General features: G+C 38.5%; 1 protein-coding gene and 1 long non-coding RNA gene across 11 annotated transcripts in view; one reads left to right on the top strand and one right to left on the bottom strand.

Moving 5' to 3' along the window:
• Nucleotides 1–24970, bottom strand: part of RAP1GDS1 (Rap1 GTPase-GDP dissociation stimulator 1) — a 108397-nt gene that overhangs the window by 24380 nt on the left and 59047 nt on the right. For 2 of the 9 annotated variants that reach the window (XM_020802915.3, XM_078394603.1), the window contains exons 3-6: nucleotides 24117–24239; nucleotides 20487–20612; nucleotides 12782–12928; nucleotides 2055–2183 (exon numbers count right to left, since the gene is read on the bottom strand). In XM_020802915.3, coding sequence (XP_020658574.1) covers nucleotides 2055–2183; nucleotides 12782–12928; nucleotides 20487–20612; nucleotides 24117–24239 — 525 coding nt within the window. Of the gene's footprint in view, nucleotides 1–2054; nucleotides 2184–12781; nucleotides 12929–20486; nucleotides 20613–24055; nucleotides 24240–24970 lie in introns of all 9 variants that reach the window. The other 7 variants (XM_078394604.1, XM_078394605.1, XM_078394606.1 and 4 more) reach the window with 4 other exon arrangements.
• On the top strand, nucleotides 2361–20441 carry LOC144589592 (uncharacterized). 2 transcript variants are annotated; one of them, XR_013545794.1, is made up of 2 exons: nucleotides 2361–2447; nucleotides 20249–20441. It is a non-coding gene; the product is annotated as an uncharacterized LOC144589592 (long non-coding RNA). The 2 variants fall into 2 exon arrangements; XR_013545795.1 differs by lacking the exon at nucleotides 2361–2447 and adding an exon at nucleotides 2785–2857.

Below are 24970 nucleotides of genomic sequence, written 5' to 3'. Positions count from 1 at the left end.
GTCGTTATCACTGTTGATATTACTTAATTGCTATCATTATTAGTATTATTTATTTAGCAGCATTTGTGAGCATAATGTTTCACATAAGAGGAGGAGTACTGGTAGTTGTCCAGATGCTCCTGTTCCTCAGTGTTCAACAATATCTAGAGGCCATGACGTTGACTGCGCAAGGGACGGGGTTAATTCTGATTTCTTGGATATTGTAAAGCAGTGGTCCCCAACCTTGAGCCTCCAGATGTTCTTGGACTTCAACTCCCAGAAATCCTGGCCAGCAGAAGTGGTGATGAAGGTTTCTGGAAGCTGTAGTTGAAGAACATCTGGAGGCCCAAGGTTGGGGACCACTGTTGTAAAGCCTGAACTTTACAAGAGCTAACCAAGATGTTGAATATTATTGTCCAAATACATTCAGCACCTCAATCAGCTCCTTTAAAGTTCACATTAAACCTCAAAGCGGATTCAAAGCCTCCATGACACTTCCTTATACTGTGACTATTCCTGCTTCACAGAATACAGATTCCCGTCCCAAGAACCTCACAATCTACAATTCAACACAGGGGGGAAACAATAGAAAGAAAGGGAACAGAGAAGCAATATGCAGATTATTTTAGTTGTGTGCTTAGGAGTTGCGGCTATGAACCGAGTCTCTAAAATCCACTTTACTATAGAGGATTTGTAGATTTATGGCTGTAACTTTTCTCTCCAGGCTTCGGCTTTATGGAATATTTTCAGGCAATGTTCCTGATGAAGTAAGTGACTAGCATAGAAATGTTCTAGACCAGAGGTTCCCAACCTTGGGTCCCCAGATGCTCTTGGACGAAAACTCCCAGAATCCTTCAACACTAGCTGTGCTGGCCAGGATTCTTGGGACTGCAGTCCAAGGTTGGGAACCAATGCATAAAAACCATCAGGAATTTCTATGTGACAATATTTACAGTTTTACACTGTAGTCCTAACTCAGAGTTATGCCAGCTGTAGGCAGATAGGATTAAGCACAAGCTTCTTGTCCTGGCAGAAATCCCTCCTGCCAATGGAACCCTCCTCTGCTGGCTGATTGCAGAAATCTACCAATAGAACAATCTGCTAGCAGGACTGCTCTGGTGAATAAAATCTGTTGGCTAAAAAGGAAAAAGTGTCAACAGGCAGGGTAGGAGTTAGAAAAGGGGCAGGGCAAGAGAAGAGAAGAGCCCACTTATAATAGAGCCAACACTTCTCCAGGGTCACTACCATTGTGGCAGCATGAAGTTAGGCTTGGGTGAAGGTAGCCCTAACTCATTGCCACCCACTATCACCAGGCTAACAGAGGCTTGGATTCAGCCCTGCTTTAGCACAACTGGCCCTTGGCCAGTTTGTGTTCTTAGAGAATTACAATAGTACATTGTGAGTCTCCATGGAAAAGGACTTCTCTCTCAGTATATGACTCAGACCACATGTATGAGACTCTATGGTCTCTCTAAGGTAGTTGTGTCTTGTGAAAAAGGCTCCGGGCAGATGTGTTGCTTTTGTTGTTGTTGCTGCCGCCACTGCTGCCCATCTCCCTAAAAACTCTTTTCAGGCCCAGTCATTACCAAAGTTGTAAGTGGATAGAGGCAGCTGTTTAAAAGAAACTCATGCACATTTTTTTTCTGACAGCAGATGGCATCTGGCTTGGTCAGTATTATTTCTTAACATGTGAAATAAAATTATACAAGCCTGCATGAAATGCATCCACAGTTGGCTGGCCTTTTGCTAGCCTGAGCTGATGAGCCAATTTTTCTGCAAGCATCACATCTCAAACTCTTTCATACATGTAATTACGTATGAAAATCCTGAAGGTTTTTAATGAGAAAAATCCTATTAATTTCAACCTTTGCACTAAGATAACACATTTTCTTTATATGTGGATATACTCAAGTAATGCAATGTGGCAGAAAGGGAGAAACTTGAAAGGGAAGTTTGCCAGGGGAGGGATATGAATAGTTAATATACTGCAAGAGCTGAATCACAAATAGAAAATAGGTACTATTTATCATTGTTAAATAAAGAGAAAAAATGTGGGGCTGCACCCCAGGACTTACCAAGTTCTGCTAAGTTTCCAAATGCAACAAGGCACATTTCAGTCAAAGCCGAATTTTGGCAATGGATGCCCAACAATTTCACTAACGTAGGGATAACTCCCATATTGATGAGCTGAGACTGTAGAGTATCTAAACACAGACATACACATACAGAAAAAGACAAAGATACTGAACTCAGTGCTTCTCTTTGAAGTTTCTTCATGATATTGTCTCCTCAGTTTCTGTCCAATACCAAACAGTAGCACCGCACGCAGGCAGCTGTAGCTGTATATTAAAAATATTTTCCCCCCCCCCCTTTGTTCTTCTAGGGTCTGCTTAGCATTCAAACCTTTCCTGGGAAAGAAAACCACATACATGAGAGGAACTGCCTCTCAACTTTTCTGCACCACTACTGTTAGTTTTGCACAACTTTTAGAAAGAGTTTCCTTGTGAAAATCTTGGAAATTATAATTTGATGAGGTGACTTAACTCTTCTTCACAGAACTACAGTTTTCGTGGTTATTGGGAGATTATGGCTACATTTAAAATACCCCTGAGAAGCATGAAGTTTTAAATTATTGCTACAGATGTTAATTTTAGCAAAGAGAACTGGCTACATTTATGCAATACCAAAAATTGTCTTCTGTTCCCTGCACTGTCCCGATGCAGATTTGCATTTAGATGATAAGAGGGGAGAACAACCTGTGGCCTTCCAGATGTTGTTGTATTCCAAATTCCACCAGTCCCAACCACCATGGACTCCTGAGTTGAGTTTTTTGTCCAACATCTGGAGGACCATCTGGTTAATCTTACCCCACAGCAAGGTAAGCAAGCAAAAAACAAAAGGTAGTACTTAAGATCAGTTATTAAAATGTTATGCGAAGAAATGAAGTCACAATGTAGACATAAAAGGTCAGAGAAAACAAAGAAGAAGAATGGAACATTTTAGAAAAGCATCTTGCCACAAAGATGAGTAAAGTTCACAATATTTATTTTTTAAAACCCAAAACTATTATTTGAAGTTGTTTCCTGATTATCACTCAGGAAAAACTATTAGCGTTTAAAAGCAACACGACATAAACTGAAATAAAGATTTCCTCAATCTAACAAGTGACTCATGCTTTTTCTACACTTAAACAAAGTGATGCAACATGAGATGCAGTCATGTTTCTTTCAAATTCCTCCCGAGGTTTTATCCCTCAGAAAATAATGGGGTCTTACACCCTCATACACTAGTTCCTCATCTTAAAAACAGCATCCATTACTGAACAACAACCTGAACTACTTGGTAAAGGAAAATTTGCAAAGTCATTCTTTTTCAAACTAGTACAGGACATACATGTGCAACAACAACAACAAGAATTCAATTAAGGAGAACACAGTTCTAGAGATGGTGTGAAGAACAAAGGCTGATGGTGGATCTCCCCTGACCTCTTAAGGCTCATGGCGACAGCCACAAATGTAATTGTTTTCCAACACTTACCTGTGACAAAGATGACAGGTACATAACAAGCTGCCTTGTATCAGGTCAGATTATTTGTCTGTTTAGTTCGGTATTATCTACTCTGACTGGGAGAAATGATCCCAGGTTTTGGGAAGAGTACTTTCCTTTTACCTATTTTCCATTCCTTTCACATATCCAGGGTTTCCAGTCAAAGGGGTCTTTGTAATCAAAATTCATCCATTTATAGCTCCTTTGTTTTTAAAGACCAAGAACCTTCCCTGTTAATGTAGGAGGTTGGGAGAAGGGACAAGTTCATTTACATGGTACCACCTGAAAAAAAACTAATATAATATGCCTCTACAATACCAGATACTGGGAATAGTGTGGGACACTGCATCTTTCAAATTAAGTCCTACTTGTGAGATTCCCACCAATTGGGTATTCCTGAGCCTTCCTCTGTGTGATTTCCTTCAGATACTTTGCACTACAGTGCCCCTTTCCCCGCTCACAGGCCAGATTAGGCCAGCTACAGCTCATTACAGTTGCAGTCCAGCATATCTGGAGTACAGCTCATTGCAGAAGGCTGTTCTAAAAGACTCTTTGGTGTGCTCTAGCAAGGCCTTTCTTTTGCTTTTGAGGGGGGAAAACTCTGTTAGCAGATATTGTTTGTTGTTTTGTGCAGTTAAGTCAGAATTGACTTATAACAACCTTAATAGGACTGTCAAGGTAAGTGGTTTTACCAGTTCCATACCCCTGGTGAGCTTTATGGTTGAATGGGGGTTTGAACCCTAGATTTTTGAGTCAATCATTCCATCCACTGCACCACTCTGGGTATCTTAACAGACATTACACAGTCCAAATTCTGCAGTCTAACACACAGTTAAGGGTTAAGTCTCTTTGAGCTCAATATGATTACTTTCTGAATACAAATATATAGAGTCGTACTTCAAAGACCTTACATTCATCCTTCTATTTTCAGCTTATTTTTTGTTATAAAGACATTAATTCTTTTACTTAATGAAGTAGATAGTTATCTTCAGTTTGTTTGTTTTAACAAATGATGGTAAATTAGCAAGAATGGCTGCAACATTTGTCTTAGCTTCTTAAAATGGAGACAGAGTATTTACTATCAGCTGAGTATTTATGAGTAAGCTCCTCTATAGATTGCAAACTTGTTAAAAATGTCAGAAAACCCTCACCCACACTGTTTCAAAGCTGCTAAAGAAAACTAGTACATCAATGTATAACACTACTTATCAGATGTATTAAAGGTAATATTACCTCAGCACATGCAATCTGTAAATATTAAGCCATGCTCCTTCACAAGTTTCTTATAGCTCTGGTGTTAATATGGCTGCTGCTTTGTAATATCTAAAGCTGGTGATCCCAGGGGAAATCTTCATGTTATGTATCCATGAGAACTTGGACAGTACTGAATGGTGAAAGAAGGGCATATGCTGAAGCACTTAAAACCCATTTCACTAAATCTGATATCCATGTTCGACCTGTCACATGTAAAATGTATGTTGAAATGCTCCATTATATCCAACGGAGCTCCTGAATTCCACAGGAAACCTTGAAAAAGCAAAAACTTTGTAGACAAAACTGGCCTAAGAAAACAGATGATGTTTCCTGGTTTTAAAAAACATTTTCCCTCACATATGTTCAACATGATCTCCATGTTTATGCCTAGGTGAAAAAAGGGTCATGACAAAGAAGAAGACAACAGAACATGCAAGACAAAGGTGAACTGTGTGAATAGAGAAGTCTGCAGTTCCCATAATGACTCAAAAGATATTAACAGGGCATCACTGGAAATTAAGGAATTATCTACACCAGTGGTCCCCAACCTTGGGGGGTGTTCTTTGACTTCAACTCCCAGAAATCCTGGCCACCAGAGGTGGTGGTAAGGGCTTCTGGGAGTTGTAGTCCAAGCATATCTGGAGGCCCAAGGTTGGAGACCACTGATCTACACTGCACAGTTATAGAGATTTGATTATCCTTTTACTGCCATATCTCCACCTTAAGCTATTGTAAGATTCATAGGTTGATGAAATAGTCATTATTCTCTGGCAGACAGCTCTGGTGCCCTCCCCTGAACTACAACAGAAAATTCCTAGTTCCTTACCAAGCTACCAATCCCAGGATGCTATAGAATGCCACCATGGCAGTTATACGTGGAATTGACCTAGTCTAAGTGGGTTGTATAGTCATGAACCTGCCCATCGCAGTCAAACTTCTTCCAGAACTTTGAATTTTTCTGCTGGACTCAAGATTTTAACCTTCGGCCAAATAATTTCTTTAAACAGCACATTCATCCAAAAATGAGGGCAATAAAACAGAGCAATGTTCTAAGAGGTATCTACCATGACTAGGAAGAAACCAGCCTTCCAACTCATTGTTGTTTATAAACCAAACTGACAAAACCTACAGCCCAGTGAAAGAATGCCATCTTATCTCAAAACAATAGTGGAAAAACAAGGCAAGGCATCCTAGTTGCTGTTTGTCAAGGCCTCAGTTGCTTCAGTTGTTGATTCTGAATGTTTATGTTTTAAAGAGCAACATGTCATAGCCTGGGGGTCTTTTATTCACCTAATTCTTTTGCCACCACCATACATACGCATTTTACTACAGTCCTTAGACCAATTAAACAAAAACAATTACAGTTGCAACCTTTCCAGCATAAAAACATAACAGAATTACCACTTAGTTTACAATCCATTTAAAACCTTACAATTTAAATCCATTTAAAATCTATACATCTAGAATTTATCTACACTTTGATTAGTGGAATCTAAGCATCACCATGCAGAAACCTGCAACGTGATAGGTAATCTTGGGGTCTTTATCTGAGAGAAGAAACTGGAGTCTACTTTCTTCTGTACGACCTGGGATTTTTTTAATCAGTGGAAAAATACAGTGGGGTCTTGACTTGAGAACTTAATCCGTATTGGAAGGTGGTTCTCAAGTCAAAAAGTTCTCAGGTCAAATCTGCATTTCCCATAGTTGGATTGGAAATTATTATAGAAAATCAAGGGCAGAAGGTCTTGGGTGTTGTTATGTCCCTTTAGCCATGTATAGACAAGATCCGGGCCTCAACTCTTAGGAGACCTGTCTCCAATCGCATCCTACATAGAATCTGCCCTGAGAGAGGTGAAACGTTGCTATACTAATTGTGGTCCTTTCTCCTTGATCAGCCGCATACTTACTGTGTTGAACCTTTGAGCCTGTGGCTTGTAGAATTACCCCTAAGCATTTGAAGTCATTAACTTGCTCAACACAGTGACCCTTTATTGACCAAACCCTTGTCTTTGATTTGCGTCCAAAGGCAACTATCTTGGTTTTCTGACAGTTTATTGTTAGAAACTCAGTTTCACAGTATAAGGAGAGTTTCTGCAAATCCCTCCCTAGATGGACAGGAGTTCTAGAGAGGATCATTATATCATCTGCATACAGTAATGTCTATTAGCAAGTCTGGGAGGGTGGATGTCGGGGTTATTGAGCCAGCTAGGTAAGTTATTTATATAAAAAATAAGTAAAGCTGGGGTTAGTAAACAGCCTTGCTTGACTCCTCTATAAGCTTGGATGGGTTCTGTAAGACGTCCTTGTCTACTGCATCTAACTCTTAAGCATGTTTCTTCGTATAAGGCCCTTATACCATAAATATCAGCTAATATAAATGATGATTTTCTACATCACTGGTGGGCAAAGTAAGCCTCACAGAATCCCTGGGTTGTGGGAAAAAAGTGCGAAACTGGGTTTTCAGAGCAGTGTTTTTTGCCTCTGGTGTGCAAAGTAGTCTCTGGCTGCAAGATAAAAACTCTGTGTGTGTGTGTTTTCCAGCTGGGACTGATGTTGGACCTGTGACAAGTATAGCATGTGATCAAATGTTTCACAATAGCACTTTCCTAAAACCTTCAACCTTCATTTCAGTACACATAAGGAAATGCCTAAATAAATAAATACATTTGAAAGGATGTAAAGGGAATATTCCAAATGGTAGTTTTTATTTGTGAAAAGTGAAGAAAATAAGTCAGTGCAAGCCGCCAATCACCCTGTCCTATTAGAGGATAGGAAACTAAAATGCTTTTCACTTGCAACCTTGCAAAATGTTCTTCCGGGCAGGCCCTCTCATCCCTGCTCTGCTACTTCTCATTCCCCTGCTTACCACTCAGTCCTACTGCTGACTCTCCACTTCTCTCTTCTCTTCATCAGGTTTAAAATACATACCTTTCTGAGTGGTAACTGATATACTTCCTCCATTGCAATGAATGGTCCATTGCAATGAATGGGACCACTGAGATATCTGATATGATATCATTAAGCTGGCAAGTTGCTCTGAAGGGTTTAAGAAATGAGACTTTCCCAGACCTACTTGGGGATGTCACAGACATTCTGCAGAGGTTGGAAGTTCAATTACCCACTGTGCCTCCTTGACAGGGGCTGGACTCGATGACAGAGTCCCTTTCAGCTCTGTAGGTCTAAGTCTTTATTATTATTATTATTATTATTATTATTATTATTATTATTATTATTATTATTATTATTATTATTATTATTATTATTATTATTATTATTATTATTATTATTATTATTATTATTATTATTATTATTATTATTATTATTATAAAAAGAATGTGATATTCCTTTGTACTACAAGACCTCCACATTTCCCAAGCTAAGGAAATGGATTACAGTGGTGCCTTGCTTAGCAAGTACCTTGTTAGATGATGAATCCGCTTGACGATGAGGTTTTTGCGATCGGCTTTTGCGACTGGAAAACGATGTTTCAATGGGCGATTTTCATTTGACAATGATCGGTTCCCTGCTTCGGGAACTGATTCTTCACATTACAACGATCTAAAAACAGCTGATTGTTGGGTTTCAAAATGGCCGCCCGCTGTGCAAAATGGCTCCCTGCTGTGAACAGGATGGATTTTTTGCTTAATAGGCGCCAGAAAATGGCCGCCCTATGGAGGATCTTCGCTGGACAATTAGGTATTTAGTCCATTGGAACGCACTGAGCAGTTTTCAATGCTTTTCAGTGGTTTTTTCCTCCCCGCTTGACAACGATTTCGCTCTACAGTGATTTCACTGGAACGGATTAATGTCGTCAAGTGAGGCGCCACTGTACTGTGATATGACAGACAAGGGGAAGAATGTGATAATGAGAAGGAAGAGAGGCACTGATCAAGCATAAGATTGCCTGCCATTTCTTGGCCTCAACACTGTGGAAAAAAGGACACAGAGAGAAAGGCTTTCAAAATACAGTGGTGCCTCGCTAGACGATAATAATCTGTTAAACTGAAATCGCTGTCTAGCGAAATCATTGTCTAGCGAAAAGCAAATCGTTGTCTAGTGAAAATTGGTTTGCAAAGCAGGGACCAAACATTGTCCAGCGAAATTCCCCTATAGGAATCACTGTTTTGCGAATCGCTATAGCAATTGCAAAAAGTCAATGTCTAGCGAAAAAACTGTCATGCGGGGTAACTGTCTAGCGAGGCACCACTGTAACATATCCCTTCATTAAGAATATTACAACAAATAGGGCTTGCTGTTAGATGTTATACCAATGTAGTCTGTACACGGTCTTAAGATACAGTGGAGGAGAAGTTGCAGATGCTAAAGCAAGGTTCATTAGGTGGTAGATCCTGCCCTGAAAAGCCACAGTTTTTTCTAGAAAGAAGAAAGGCCACAAAATATGGAAACTAAGCTTCCATTTTGCAAATACAGGCAACTCAAGAAACCCAAAAGTGCCTTTATCCAGTGTGTGGCTCAAGTTAAATATATTCCCCATAACACAGACTCTGGAATTTGTCTTATGGCCAATATGGCTTCCCCTGTGTTTTTCACAAGAGGGTCTAGTTGGTCTCACAGTTCAGTTTCCTTAGCTGGTGCTGCAGCAGTGAGGGCTGCCTTAATAAGTCTCTTTGGGAAAAGTAATCATTATTTGCCAAAGACAAAAGCACAAATACTAAGCTGATGAAACACATGCATACAGACAAAGATGTGCCAGTGTAAACAGTCAACAACCTAAAATACAGGAAGACCTCACACACAGTCAAATCACTGGTGCATCTAGCTTAATACGATTTACAGAATCTTTCCCAGAAATGTCTGAAAATGCCAAAGGGCTTTAAAAAAATCTGGGATCTAATACATGCAAACTATGTTCACACCCAAACAGAGAAGACCTATGGAATCCAGTAAGTCTCATTCATTCAGTGGTTCTACTCAGGTTAGGGCTAACACGAGAACTTAACCTTATGAATTTAAACATAATTTTTGGCTACTATAATTCTTGGAAACCTAAATTTCAGACAGTATGCATATATTATACAAGCCAGTGTAGATACAGGGATTAGTGAAAGGTTTTAGTATTGATCCCCTTTTTATTTTTGCCTAGGGAAGGATTGAAGAGAAGGAAAAGATGCAGAAAGTGGCAGAAAAGAAATCATCCAATGCATTATATTCAGACCACATTAGTTCAGAAAACTTGCGACAGTAAGACAGGCTCAGTGTCTTTATAGTGCACTGTTAAGATATTTTTCAAAAGCAATGGACAAAAAGACAAAATTTGACAAGGTGAATTTTAATGTAAATTGAAATGAGAAACGAAAATGTAACCTATACCACAGTAGCCATGTGCAGAAGTACTTCTCCAAACATTTAGGATCTAGATCTTAGATGTCTCCTCTTGTAAGCTACTCCAGAGAGTACCAACATTTTATCAGGCTGAAACTGGATTTCAGCATCCTTCATTTACAAAAGTTCATTGAACACACAACCTCCTAACATACGGATTTAAAAAAAACCAAGGGAAAGGTTGCTGTTATATCTGTCTGAAAGGATGCTCACCTATTTCACTGTTGCAGTTCACATCCAGCAGCACAATGCTTTGGGATCTATATATTAGAGACTGATCAAATTCTGGTCATGGTGCAGACCAGTGTAACTAATGAGAGAATTCAAGAAAAAATAAAAATAAAAATCCTAGCTCCTTGTGGCAGCCAAGGTGGTTGGTGAAGGAACCACCTTCCAGTAGTAGTTCTTTAGAAGATGCACCTGGAATAGGAATGAAGTGGCAGCAGCTTGTTAACTCGGTGGTCTTTGCAAAAGATATATTCTCAGTGTGAGAACTGGAAGCTGGAAGTTCCCATAAAAAGTGTGTGAAGAGTCTTCTTTACTAGGGAGGTACCACTACCCCACACAGGGAATTTTAAGTAGCATTTTGAACACAGGTTGTCTTCTCTATGTATTTCACCGCCTTTATGGCATAAACAGGCTTTTCTGTGCTATCACAAAGTGCAGAATTCTGTGTTGGTGCAGGAACACTGGCATGAGTATTAAAAGCAGGGGTGCAAAATTCAAGTGCTCAGTAGGAGTGAAAATATGGTGCTTGGTCATCAGCCTGCTGCAAAATTCAGCAACAAGGTTGTTTTCGCTGTCTTGACTGAGAATCTCACTGGTACTTATGTTCTGCCAACATTTTTGCAGCCTAGATAATCCAGTACTAGAGAGGGGCATAAACTGCCAGTTTGGTGGTTTCTGCTGGTTTGTTTATTGGCCGAACAGGTATTTGGTGCTTCAAAGCTCTACCTCCTCTGGTGGGTGGCCACTCAGAGGATGTACCCAGAAGTATCAGGACAGGGATGCCAGGCCACTGCCTCCGATTGGGTGCCCACTGGAGGAGGTGGGGCTTTGAAGCACCAAACACCTGTTTTGTCAATAAATGAACTGGCACAATGTTGAATCAGCAGTTTGTACACATCTGTATCTAGTACACTTTCCTAACAAAACTAACATTTGAAAACATCATCTTTTATATCTTAGAACAAAAATTTTCTAAGTCTGCTCTTCTATGTTGTCAAAACTCACATGCACAAGAGGACACACTCTCCTGAAATTGAAATATTGGAAACAACACAGAGATATAAGCAGAAATATGAGGCCATTATTAATGCAGATTTTCCTCTTGGATATCACAAATAGTTTATTTAATATTTATACATTGTTTGGACTACTCTAAAGCTGTTTATCTGGGAGCTTATAGTTTTAATTAGTTTATTTAGAAAAGTTCACACAGGTGATTAAGCAGAACAATGAGTTTAATAATGAAACTCCAATGCAAGGGAAGAGAGCAAACCCTCTTGGGCTGACCTTGTTTGTTAGAAATAATAGTTCATTCTTATTCCATGTATCCTAGTAACTATCAAAAGGAATCCAAAATTATGTTTCAGAGATGGGCAAAACTTTTTAATTGAATGCATTGTGGGAGCAGTTAATTAGAATAAGATGGCACAGACTGGGAAAAAGTGTTGTGTTGTCTACATTTAATCAGGAGTGGGCAAAATATAGCTCACCCTGCATTAAATGTAGGCAATAACAAAAATAAGCATGTTTGTTATACAGGAAGCAACCATGTATTGTTTAAACATTCACACAATTCTGTACAATAAAAAAGTAGTTTTCAGAATACAGACACAGGACAAGGGCTGGCTTGATCCAACTGAGGCGGATACACTCTCAGTTTCATAAGATATTGTTTATGAAGCTGTCAAAGGGTGTCAGGGTCAGACATTACTTTCCATGTTCCCACTTCGGAATATCATCTTGCTTTGTTCTGAACCAGCAATCTATCTTATACCTGACCTGGGAACTGTGGTGTAAAACCAAATAAGGAACACTATGTTGAAGCCAGCATGTAAGAATAATAAAGACATGAAGGAGTAGATGTGTAGGCACTACTTGGGTTATTAAATCATTGTTTATGTTTCCAATCCTGCAATGTATGTTATAACTGAGTCCCTGAGTTCTATAGGCATCTGCAGCCACTCATCCCCACATTTGAGGGGAACGGAAGACGTGCCTTCAAGCCATTCCCTTCCCCTACACACTTGAACTGCCTCCGAAAGCATACTCACACATTTCAGCAGAGGAAACAACAGTTGGAACATCATTCTTTTGTCCATGCAAACCAGCTCCTTCTGCTAAAATGAATGCAGTAGACTGGTTTAAGACATTCTAGATGTATGCAGAAACAATGCACAAGGGGATCTTTACAAACTAGTTGTCTGTAAACATTGTGAAATATCAGACCAGGTCTGATGTATTTACTAATCTGATATTTCACAATGTTTACAAACAGCTAGTTTATGAATGCAGTGGGAAACACTGTTTTACTTGTAATCAAAATAGAAATCTTCTTGCTAATTTTCTTTAACATTATATACCTATTATTTCTTTACTTATTTATTTTTAAATTGTTTTTACAAGAAAGGGTTTTTTAAGCATATTTGTTTACCATTCTCATTGCTATAGTTCATCAGCATGCCACAAAGGACAGTCATGAGCTTCTCACTGGCTGGATCTGTTTTACTGCACAGTGACCTTAAATGGTCTATTACAATCTGTGCCCCACCTGCATGGTCAACTGCGCTTCTGCCCTCATCTGTAAAACAAAGAGTCAAGTTAACATAAAATTAAAAAGGCACTTCAGAGTTCTGAACACAACAATAATCACAGAGAGAAACATGGTCTTGGAGTATTGGAACTGTTGGCTTAATTCTAAATCCCATGCTAAATGTCACACTCTGGGGCGAGGGCAGTTTCAATGCCAGCTTCTATATGCCTCCCCCAAACCTGTTCCTGAGAACCTCCCAACTAAATGGACCAGGGTCCGCAGAAATGCAATGGGCAGTAAATGGGCAGGAATAGGGATCATTCCCTTCCTGGTTCTACTAGCAGAAGCCATTCCGTCAGCAGAACACAAGACCCTGGTCTTTTAAATCATAGTAGGAACGATACCAATGTATTTACAAAGCTGAAAGGCAAGGCTGCATTGACAATCAATTGCAAAATTAGAAGGTATGGAAGAGTGGGTGGGGAGAATCCCAGGGTTCATGATCTCCAAGGAAAGCCTTATCTTTCCTTCAAATCAGCCGGATATTCTCTGCTCTTTCTAAGCAAGTATACTGAGAGATAGGTAACAGAGCAAAGAAAATGCAGATGCCATCCAGGTATCTTGGATTTCAACTTCTTAGAGCTGCAGCCAGCAGAACCAATGATATAGGATTCGTGCAACCTCTCTGAAGGGCTTCAGACTTCCCGCCTCTGTTTTACTGGGAAGCAAAAGTTAAATATTAGCACTTCCCAAGACCCCACATATTTCTCAAGACAGCTTCATCACATGTTTTTGCAGAGGTACAAGAGAGAATCCTTTTTGCGGAGGCGGGGTATGGAAAACAAAGGATCACAAGTCAATGCAAATAGGGAGCATCTTAGGAGAAAAAAGAGCTTTGTTATTTAGAGACAGAAAGTCTTCAAAGAGGCAGACAATGGTCTTTACGACCAGAGGTAAAAACAAGATTTTGCGAATGTGTTTTCCATCCATAAATTATGAAGTTTCAGAAACGCCAACTTGCTGAACCTGTAAGATACTGTTAACGTGTGGAAAAGAAATTGCTTTCAGTTTTCAAATGACACGTTTCATCACGAGGCCATGACGACATCCTCAAATATTGAAATGCTGAAATTCAACAAAAGAAAACAAGATGGAACTGTTAAGATTTAATAGCCCACTAATCTTACCACATTTTAGAATGAAACCACACTATATGAACTTTCCAGTGTTGTTTCATTTTTGACCTACTCAGCCAACCATGATCTAGAACTGGTCGCATATACCTCCCACCTGTTCAGTGTTGCTGCTTCTGTGCTGCAGCAAACTCTGGAAGGCAAAGCAATGGCTTTAGACATGGTTTCTGTTTTCCGCCAAATCTGTTTTAACATGAGAACTACGGCCTACATAATGATTTGGGTTCTCTAGCTGACCACAGTAAATGGTTTGTCAATTCTGACATACCAAACCCATCGTTCAGCTTCTTGATTGAGACAATATAGTTGAAATGCAGTCAGGAAGACAACTATTTGGCTATTGGTTATATACTCCAAAGAAGAATAAACACCACATTATTTCCAGGCTTGTTTATTAGAGGACCAAAACACTAAATTCTTTACACAATATGGTCTGGCAAATAGCTCCCTATTTCACAACCCAGTAAACCCATGATAATTCGTGACCAGGGTGGTGGACATTTCGGGGTGTTCCCCAGCCCAGCACAGCCTATCATGTAAAAAGGTGTGTGACAGGAAATGTATTAGGTGGTTCTACCCTGTCCCTGTAAGGACACTGCTATAACCTTTCTAATACATGGAAACTGAACTTAGTAATGTGCTTGTTGCAAACTCTGAGATTTCAAAAGATGTCTCCTCCTCCTGAGATATATCTTTATGTTACCAATCACTAGCTAGTTCTTTCATTCTAAACTGTGTTCAGAAGGTTTCAGTATATTATAATTCACTGTTTCCTACATTTCTTCCACACACTCTAAATATTAAAACACTTCTTTCAAAAATAATATATTTAAAACAAATCTTCCTTACTTTCAAAATTATCTTTCTCTTAAAGGAATCTCAGTGTTCTTTCATATCTTCCTTAATTATGCATAAGAGACACTAAGCTATCAGATTCATTTTCTTTGGTGTGACAGTTTCATCTTTTTTTTTTTTTTTTGGCAAAGTTGACATTTGCTGTTAGGACTAATTCCTTGAATCTTAGCTTCCATTGTATTGGCTTGGAGTGGTTGTTCTTGTGCAGCAAAAATCAAGCCTTCAGTTTCTTTCTTAATGGTCCCCAGTTTTAGTCATGTTGAATTATTGTCATGCTTTCCATCAATATTTCTCAGATGTTGTCCATGTAGTGGTTTATTTTTCCAACTGTTTAACTTATTTTCAAATTTTTGTTTCTTATATTGTGCCTTTGCTTCTGTTGTTTTGAAAATACTCTCCATTTTCAGTGCCTTAAGTAATTTTTCTCTACTTGTGCTTATATAATCATTTAGGTTTTTTTTTCCCTTCTCTACTACCTGCTCTATTTGCAGTAATCCATGGCCTCCATTTTTTGGTGGTAAATATACAAACAGATTACAAAATTAGATATGACACAGAGGCAAAATTAGTGCACTCATCATTATGCAAAAAATATAACTTGCCAGCCTCCAAAACCCTATGGGAACATTAGGTAGAGAAGGTGTCAGAAAAGTCAAGATCTTGTGGCATTTTCGGATCCATAGTGATAGACACCTTGAACATAACACACAAAACATACTAGAAATAGAACGAAGAAATGTCTGGATCATTGACACTGCAATTCCAGGGGATGCCAGGAGTTGAAAATAAAGAACTGGAAAAACTAACAAAATACAGAGACCTGGCAATTGAAAGATCTCACTTGTGGATGGAACATACGTAATAAAAAAAATAAAACAAACTAATAGCAAATATGTTCAATAAAATCAAAATGCTAGATAGGATACAGTGAACTATTTTTACAAACAGAATCAGGAAAACAATTTTTGCTGATTTATACTTCCTACCTAGAGAATCAAATAAAGAGAATCAGATCTTCTTTTCTTTTTTTTCTTTGACCATTTAATTTTTTCCAAGGGAACTAAGATTAATCAAAAATTGCCTTCCTACCCTATTTTCATGTACAGGTGGTAAGAGTACTCCATTATTATGAGTGAAGCTCTAGTAACGGATCTTTGGACCCAACCTAATTAAAATTGAAGTGGGAACAAACTGTCAAATACTGTATTTTGATTCTAAGTTCCCATCTGGGACCATTAATGTGTATCTCTCTTGAAGGAATAAATCAAACTTTAAATTCAATAATGACAGAAAATCCTAATTATAGGCTTCCATCTCTCAATTTCTGATTCTAAAATACCAGAGCTGTCCACAAAATACACCCACTAAAACCCAGTCAAAACACATCCCAAAAGTGCTGCTCTGTCATATTCTCTACTTGTTACCTTGCCAAGTTGAGCAGCTAAGTGAACTCCCACACAAAATGTTCCGAATTTCTCTAGTTTAACTTGCGTTTAATAGCATGGAATTGGTGGCTAGTGTTTTGGAGGGTTTTTAAAAATGCATTTGTTTAAAACAGCAAAAAATTAAGTATGTGCTGCTGTCTTGTACATTTAATGAACACACTTCTATTGCATTTATATTCACATCATCACAACTCCCAATATGTATTTGGTTTTTTTTAACCCACACTATCATTCATTTAATAATGACTGTTGCCTTTTATCCCAAATAAGTTTTTTAAAAATTCCTGAATAAGGAGCATCCTGCACTTCCAGAAAAGGAATCTACTTAGTATGTAACAGAATGTAATTTTCATGCACATATTGTTTATAACTTAACATCCCAATGGACATGTTACCTATTTTTCCAGTTTCCCCAGATCCCCCTTTTACCTTTCTATGGGCCTGGATGCTAAACCAAACCATTTCTTATTTATTGACAATTTTGCATACCTCCCACAACCATCAAATATTTATTTCCCTTCCAGGCATATATAGGAAAATCAAAACTGTTTTTGTGTATGATAATTTCAGAATAACCCAGGATCCAGCTGGCTAGGAACTTTTTCTGGTATAGCATCACAGGGGAGAGAGCAGCAATTGTGATTTGTCTGTTAAAAGACACAATGGAGAAATAAACTCCCAACCCGATTCTGGAGCAAGGTGCTCTGAGCTATGCAACCATCTTCAGATACTAGACTAAATTCATCCAAATAAAGTTATTCCTTCTCAGTGAAGTTTCTTTCTATTTTAAAATATTATTTTTAAAGGGACTGTTAATGTGCTTAAAACTACATAGTGTACTTCAAAGAAGTAATTAATTAGTCGAAAGTTAAATAACTAATTTTTTTAAACCAGAATCAGTTTCTTCCATTATTTTTACTCAAAAGTCTGGACTTTTCTTCATCACTGAAGTATGTATATGGGGGTCATTTTAAATTCTATCTCTCAGCAGGAGACATTCAGTAAGTCAGGATAACAGTGGAGAACACATTTCTCTTTAAATGCACTGCAAATTTTTTAAAGTTATCAAGTTTGTCTAGCATCCCATTAATTCTTTTAAAACCTCCCAAAGGAGGTCTTTGAAGATTTCATGTTCTTAAAAAGTATTAACTAACTTCAACAAAGATATCCCCAAAGCCTTTGTTTTATAAAGATTTAGTTACTCTGTTACATTTTCAGAATCTGAAATTTAAATTATTGTACCTGCTTGGGAAGAACTCTCAGGGCTATTTCCTCTCCTACAATTTCAAGTCATGAGAATTTTTCTGCCAGTTACATTAATGTTTAAGAACAGAATTTTAGGAGGTTTTATTTGCATTTTTAAAAGGGTGTCCCCAGAGTTTCTGGTTTGTGCCATATAAGCAGATGTCTAAAATGTTTATTTTATTTTAAAATGTAGTACTTTTTAACAGCAAAGTACTTTTAATTAATCTTAATTTATGATATAGCCCTTAAGAGATAATATATATCAGGAAATCAACATGATGAACTCAGAGAGTACATATTTTAGTATTCTAAAACACTGTTTTAAGCAAGAGTGCTTAGACCTCCAAGAGGCATTTCCTCACGCTGAAATAAAACTAAAGCATACACTAGCTGTGTGAAACTAAAGATGAGGTGTTAATGTGATCAACCCCTATACTACTACTCCTGAATTTTATAATTCTAGGCCTTGGCCTGATAAATATTCATCCCTTCTCTTTCCCTTATGCCAAGAAAAAAGAATTTCAGCTTCCTTCTTTCCTCTCCTTGGCAAGACACACACATAAATAAAGAAAACTGCTGAAATTGAGGTTATAGATCACTAAGCAGTGGGATTATAAATCTTGTTTCTGTCTGAATCAGATTATCTTTCGTCTGATGGATGTCTGGCTGCTAAACGTTTTTGCCCTGATAGGTTCTAAATATTAAAATAGGCAACAATATCAGTAATTGTGTGCTGTCAAGGTGGTTCGGACATATTGTGATCCCTTCCAGGGCCTGCTAGATATCAAGTACTCAGATAATAAATGGTTTACCATTCTCTTCTTCTGGGGGCACTTTGGGTCCGGGTAGATGAGTTAGGCTAGCTCTGCTCCTATCATGGTACACTGGGGGACCCAATTCCTGACCTCTGGCTACACAGCCAGGTGTTCCCAACTCATCAGCTAGCTTAAAAATAGGCAGAATTAACTTCAAATAAAATTTCTGTCGTTTAAAGAGAGTCCAAAGTTTGTATATACAGGAATATAGAAAAAGCTGCTGATTATCCTTGCTGTCTCACATGATGGGAAACGTTAGCACCTCCTCTGAGTGTAATAAGTGAAGACAGCATTTCAGACACGACTGCTTGGGATGTGAAAAATTTGAACAGTATGCTCATTTGGGTTTCGTGTATTAAAATAAATGAGGAAGTACATCCAACTGTATACTTGGGCAGAATATTTAAGGGGTACTAGAATGGAGCTGATAAAATAAAAATATGTCATTCAGGTTGAGTCCGTTTCATAGCAAATAGTCTGTTTCCTCCCATTTTATTGGGCAGTTCCATACAAACTCAAAGACATACCAGCTCTTGTGGGTTTGGAATGGGCAAAAGCTTCTTGTGTTGACACAGCTGCCTTTATGCCAGGATAATCCCCCACACTAGATGATCTTGAAGCTACTTGCAGAGATGGATCTAATGGTGCAACTGCAATGCTGGCTGGGATCAGCTGGCAGAAGAACCAAAATAGGGGTGGAGAAGGTGAGCAGCTAAATTATATAATATAATCCCTTCTCACTCCAGACTTACAGTCAATGTGCTGGTACTTAGGCCAGGGTAAGGGTAGTCCTAAGTAACATCTCATATGCCTAGGCTGGTAGTGGGTTGGCTTCAGCACTTCTGTAGCTGGGCTAGCATCATCTCAGTCAGCCCTTAGATATCTTGACTATAAGGATTGCACACTATGTTCAAGTAAGACAGAAATGGAACCCAAGATGAAGGGTCTTATTTTGCTCACTGAAGCTCTATATTTCTAATTAAATGGTTTTATTATCTGGGATGCTGAAAGTCTGAGAAGAAGCAGCTACAATCTAATGACCAAAACCTTCAGACTTATGAATGAAAGGATTTGAATAGGAAAACATTTTAGGGTAATTGTTAAAAGGAGCGGATAACATAATTTTTAAAAAATGTTTGCAGCTACAATATTATACAAAGAATAATTAAGGGCAATCCCACAGGATATATATAGCTCATATTTTATAGACCTGATTGTTTCACGCTTGCTAACGTAGCCATGCAAATGACATTTGTTGGGCTCCTATAACAGAACGAAGTCCATTTTGACTCAAGCATTCATACATTTTCAATGCTTGCAAAGCACCATGTGCTTCAGGGAAGAAAAATGTGCTCAAAATGTTGCATATATTTGGAAAATGCTTAGCACAAAAATTGAGAAATTTAAAATATGTGACAGATGTGCTTCAATCAGTGAGAAAAATGTATACAAAATCATGTATGTTACAGGAAGTATGTGCCAAAATATCTGCATGGGAGCAGGGAGTCTTGAAAACTGGAACTGGGATGGACACTGAATTCCTGGGATATTCTGGGAAATGCAATGAAAAATGAAATGGATATATTCCCATAACCCTCGTCTAATTTCTCTCTTGGATGCTGTAATCCATACTACTACAAGCAGGGGGGCGCCTAACAGTGTCAGCAGATTAATGAATTTGTGATGCTAAATGTATTGGCAAGTAAGTGTCCAAAAATCCATCTAGCTTTATCACCCGCTTCTGGATAGCTCTGCTTAACCCTAATACTGTTATCTGCAGAACCAAAATTGCGTAACTTTTCTTTTTCCTTTTAGGAATTATTTGTCTGTCTCTGTCCGCAAAATGTCAGATCGTTGCCAAGGATTTGTCTGCTTCCATTTAAAAAGGGGGACTCTTTTGACAGCCTGCCGTGTACATTACACTTAATTGTGACAGCACTCACAGATGTCTCACAGAAATCAGCACTGCCAACAACAAAACAAGAAAAAAGAAAAGAACAACAAGAAACAGGGTTTTAAAAATAAACTAAAACACTGATATTTGAACACTTACGGCTGTCGTAGCATATGTTCCCCAAGGCACGCCCTGTCTGAAGAAGCACTTCTTGATCTTTGCAGTTTAGAAGCTGTACAAGAGGAGGGATCAAGCCAGCATCCACACATGGATTCCGCATAAATTCTACAATCCACAGAGAGAAGTTTAATTAAACGCTAGTTATGGGAAATTCATTGTTTCTTGCTAAGGAGAGTCATTTTTCCCCTGGCAGATACTTTTCTTTTCCAAATTCATATAGTCCAAGAACACTGCACCTGTTTCTCTGAATGAGAATAAATTTATGATGGAACTCTAGAGTACTCGTCCTAAGTATTATGGGCACATTGAAGATTCTAGATGTCTACCGCCTACTGTAAATTCAGTCAATAAGTATGGAAAAGTATTTTGAACAGCATTTATCTTAAGATCCATTAAACTCACAACATACTTTTGGGGCAATAAATAGAGACGGAAAAACAGAGTACCTGCAACCTTCTGTTCTGCTCCTCATATATCTGAGAGGATTTAAATAATCCAATTAAAGAAAACTTGATTTAAAAATGTCAAGTTCTTGTATCTAAATGAAATGTCTTGCTTTAAATACAGACTATTGATTAAACTGTAAATGAAAGTAAAACAAAATTGCAAGGCTATAGCTCCAAGCGGGGACGTGGTGGCGCTGTGGGCTAAACCGCAGAAGTCTGTGCTGCAGGGTCAGAAGACCAAGCAGTCGTAAGATCGAATCCACGCGACGGAGTGAGCTCCCGTCGCTTTGTCCCAGCTCCCGCCAACCTAGCGGTTCGAAAGCATGCAAATGCAAGTAGATAAATAGGGACCACCTCGGTGGGAAGGTAAACAGTGTTTCGTGTCTAAATCACACTGGCCATGTGACCACGGAAAGATTGTCTTCGGACAAACGCTGGCTCTATGGCTTGGAAACGGGGATGAGCACCGCCCCCTAGAGTCGGACACGACTGGACAAAAATTGTCAAGGGGAACCTTTACCTTTACCTTTTTATAGCTCCAAGCAGGTATTTGCATGTGCACAAAATACTTCAGAAGTCTAGACAGGGACAAAACTTATTCTCAGCTGCTAACCAATTACAGACAGACAAAAGATCCTTGGATCTCCCTGCGTAACCGCGACAACTCTCAAGGAAGTCATTAAATGCTCCATTTATAAAATTAAAATAGAAAGCAGGGCACTGCAAAAATTGTTGCTTAAGAAGAAAAAAAGCAATATTTGTATGGCACTTTTCAAGTGCTCTATATTGCATTATCCGCTTGTAATTCTTAGAAAAAAACAAAGGACACATAACTTTTTTTAAACATGATGTAATAATTATGCAACATTTACAAGCCCAGAGAGAAATACGGGCAGAAATGGAAGTTCCACTTGGGTTCCAACTCCAGCAAATGCTGCCCCTCTACTCACAGAGCAAGCAGAGTATCATAATCATGTATGCTACAGTGTGAGCCAGATACTGTGTACTTTGATTCCGGAGGACAAATTGCAGTCTTGAAATGGAATTTTTAAAAAATCCTTTATGTCAATTTGAAATTGCCCAATGCATTTAGGCCTGAATCTATGGCCGTCTTTAGGAGTGTATAAAACAGAACCAAAATAACTTCTGGATAGCTCAGTGGTTTAGGCATCTGGTTGGGAGTTCAATTCCCCATTGTGCCTCCTTGACAAGGGCTAAATGATCCATAGAGTCCCTTCCAGTTCTGCAGTTCTAAGATTCTAAGGGGTGGGGGAGAAATACAGTACCATCTTTACATTTTTACATTGCAATACAGATAATCATCAAAAATGTTTATTGTTAACAAAAATAATACTCTTCTAGCATATTATTGCATTTAATTGACAAATGTAGCCACTATATTTTATACATACGATTGTTTTTTATAATTATGTAATTATATGCTGGAAGAATATTCTCTGTGCTAATAATAATCAAATAAAAAATTGCAGACGGTTATATTTATTTTCTTAAATCCTGAGACGGCAGTTTCTCCTTCCGAATCAGATTTGTTGAATGTACCAATTCCTTTTTTTCCCTTGTCCAGTTTAGCAGGTTTGTAATAGGATCTGCTATGTCTCTTCACTACTCATGTCTTGAGCCAACAGATGCTTACCTGAGCTATTTCTGAGCTATGTTTAGAAATGCTTTAATGTTTTGTTTTTAGACAACTTTCAGCTCTATAGAAAAAGAACCACATGTTTAAAAAACAACTATTGCAATTAGCCTGGAACAAGAACAACAAATACAATTAATTCAGAATCATAGAATAATTGAGTTGGAAGGGGCCTGTAAGGCCATCATGTCCAAACCCCTGCTCAATGCAGGAGTCCAAATGAAAGCAAACCTGACAGATGATTGTCCAGTTTTCTCTTGAATGCCTCCAGTGTTAGAGCACTCACCACCTCCCAAGATAATCAGTTCCATTGCTGTACTGCTCTAACAGTTAGCAAGGTTTTTTAAATGTGCACATGGAGCAGAATCACAAATGACGCTGTGTGGTACACCCCAAAATGTGTCACAGGTACTGAATATGGCCCCTGGTAGCTTCAAAAACAATGTGAATAAATTGCTGTGTCCTTAGCAACTGTTTCTATTTAGTTGTGACAGTTTAGTCACGTCATGCGCAGTTACAAAAGCAGGACAAAAACTGCAATGCAGAAAAAAAGAAAATAAACCACAATCTTAATGTTCTTTGTCTCTCCTCACAGCTTCAAAAGCTTTGTATTATACAGTACTGCCTTTATCATCTACTCCATGAAAATCCATAACATAAATGTTTCCTTATGAGAAAGTATGTATGTCACTATATACAATCTTAAACAAGAGTAAAGATTTTGAGAAGTACAGCACTGTCCTCAAATAGGAATTGTAAGTTCTAACCTCTCCAGGTTACCAGAGCAACATTAGATTTCCTCTGTTTCATTCATCCCTATTAGATTTGTGTTAATGTCTTAGTAAGAAAATAATAGCTGCACAAGGAAACTAACTAGAGCTTGATGTTGCTTAAGAGTTAAATATCTTGCATTACCAGATACTTAAGAATCAGTTTACTAGGCTCTTCTGAAAATCCCAGCAGTAAAGACTCCATTTTTTACCATAGACCTTCACAGCTCCTATTGCAGTATAGCTACAGGACGTAATTGCAAGGAGAAAACAGCAACATTTGTCTAAAACAAGACAGGACAACGTTCACAAGGATTTTCTTGGCAGGACTGACAAATGTATGTCGACGAACAAGAACACCAAATGATTGCATTAATATACAGGTTTTAATATTAAATTTTAATGCAGGAACTTTACATAAATACCTCTGCAGCTGTTCCTGCAGACACAACTGTGGTTGTCTGCCACTTAGTTTTATCTAGCACAAAGCAAGCAGAGTGGATTTTCCTGCAAGACATAACACTACAACAATGACTGCAGCTGCACATGGCTTTGATGTATCTAGGAAATGGATGACAAAGAACCGATCTATAATCAAGGCAGAACAAAAAAAAAATGGAGAGAGAAATGAAGAACATTTATTCTATAAAATGAAAACATAAATGAAGTAAAACATACTGACAAGTGAGCTGCAAAACTGAAGATGTTCCAGCAGAAAAGGCCTTGTGGAAAACCTCACCATTTTTGGCTACTTCTGCTATGACGTTAGCTACTTTTGCAGTGCAGGAAGACTGTGGAGTCAAAAGACTTGCAAACACTTGGAGGATCCCACTTTTCTGGATTTTTTCACTTGTTTCTGTATCTGAAAACAAAGAAATGCATATGATACGTTACAGAAGTCTGAAGAAAGGAAAGATAGGTGGAGTATAAATAAAATCTTGAATCTAGGCTTGGATTACACAAAAAATTAAAAAGGAACCTTTCTTTATGTATATGACAGATACTAATGCTTTTATAGTGCGATGCTATTTGAAAATGTTCATTTGCTTATATATGGAACTGCCTTATATAACAGGTCAGACTATTTGTCCCCTTTGCTTAGTAGTGCCTCCTAGAAGTGTGCATATATCTGTGTTCTGGACTTCAACCCCAGAATTCTCTAGGGAGAAAGGCCAGTAGCTATGCTACCTAGGAAATGTGGGCATGTGCAATCCAAAAACACAAATCTGCACACCTCTACTGCATACACTGCAACTACACAGGCCTTTTTAATCAATCACTTACCTTTTAACTGGTAATGCCAGTTACTGAACTACTGAGCTATACCTTGTCTTCCAAGAGGGGCTGTTGCTTTTCAGTGGGACCCAGATAGCACAGCATGCCTGAAGGCATGCCTGAAAGAATTTCAGTTACAATTACAGGCTAACACAGTGGTTCCCAACCATGGGTCCCCAGATGTTCTTGGACTACAATTCCCAGAAATCCTGGCCAGCACGGCTAGTGGTGAAAGCTTCTGGGAACTGCAGAAAACCTGGGTTACCCAAGTTTGGGAACTGCTGGGCTACCATATATTGGGAAACATAATTTGGCATT

Source organism: Pogona vitticeps, chromosome 5 (assembly GCF_051106095.1).
Source record: "Pogona vitticeps strain Pit_001003342236 chromosome 5, PviZW2.1, whole genome shotgun sequence".
Classification (NCBI taxonomy): Eukaryota; Metazoa; Chordata; class Lepidosauria; order Squamata; family Agamidae; genus Pogona; species Pogona vitticeps.
The sequence above is the reverse complement of the archived record's forward strand: the minus strand, read 5'-3'. Positions and strand labels throughout refer to the sequence as shown.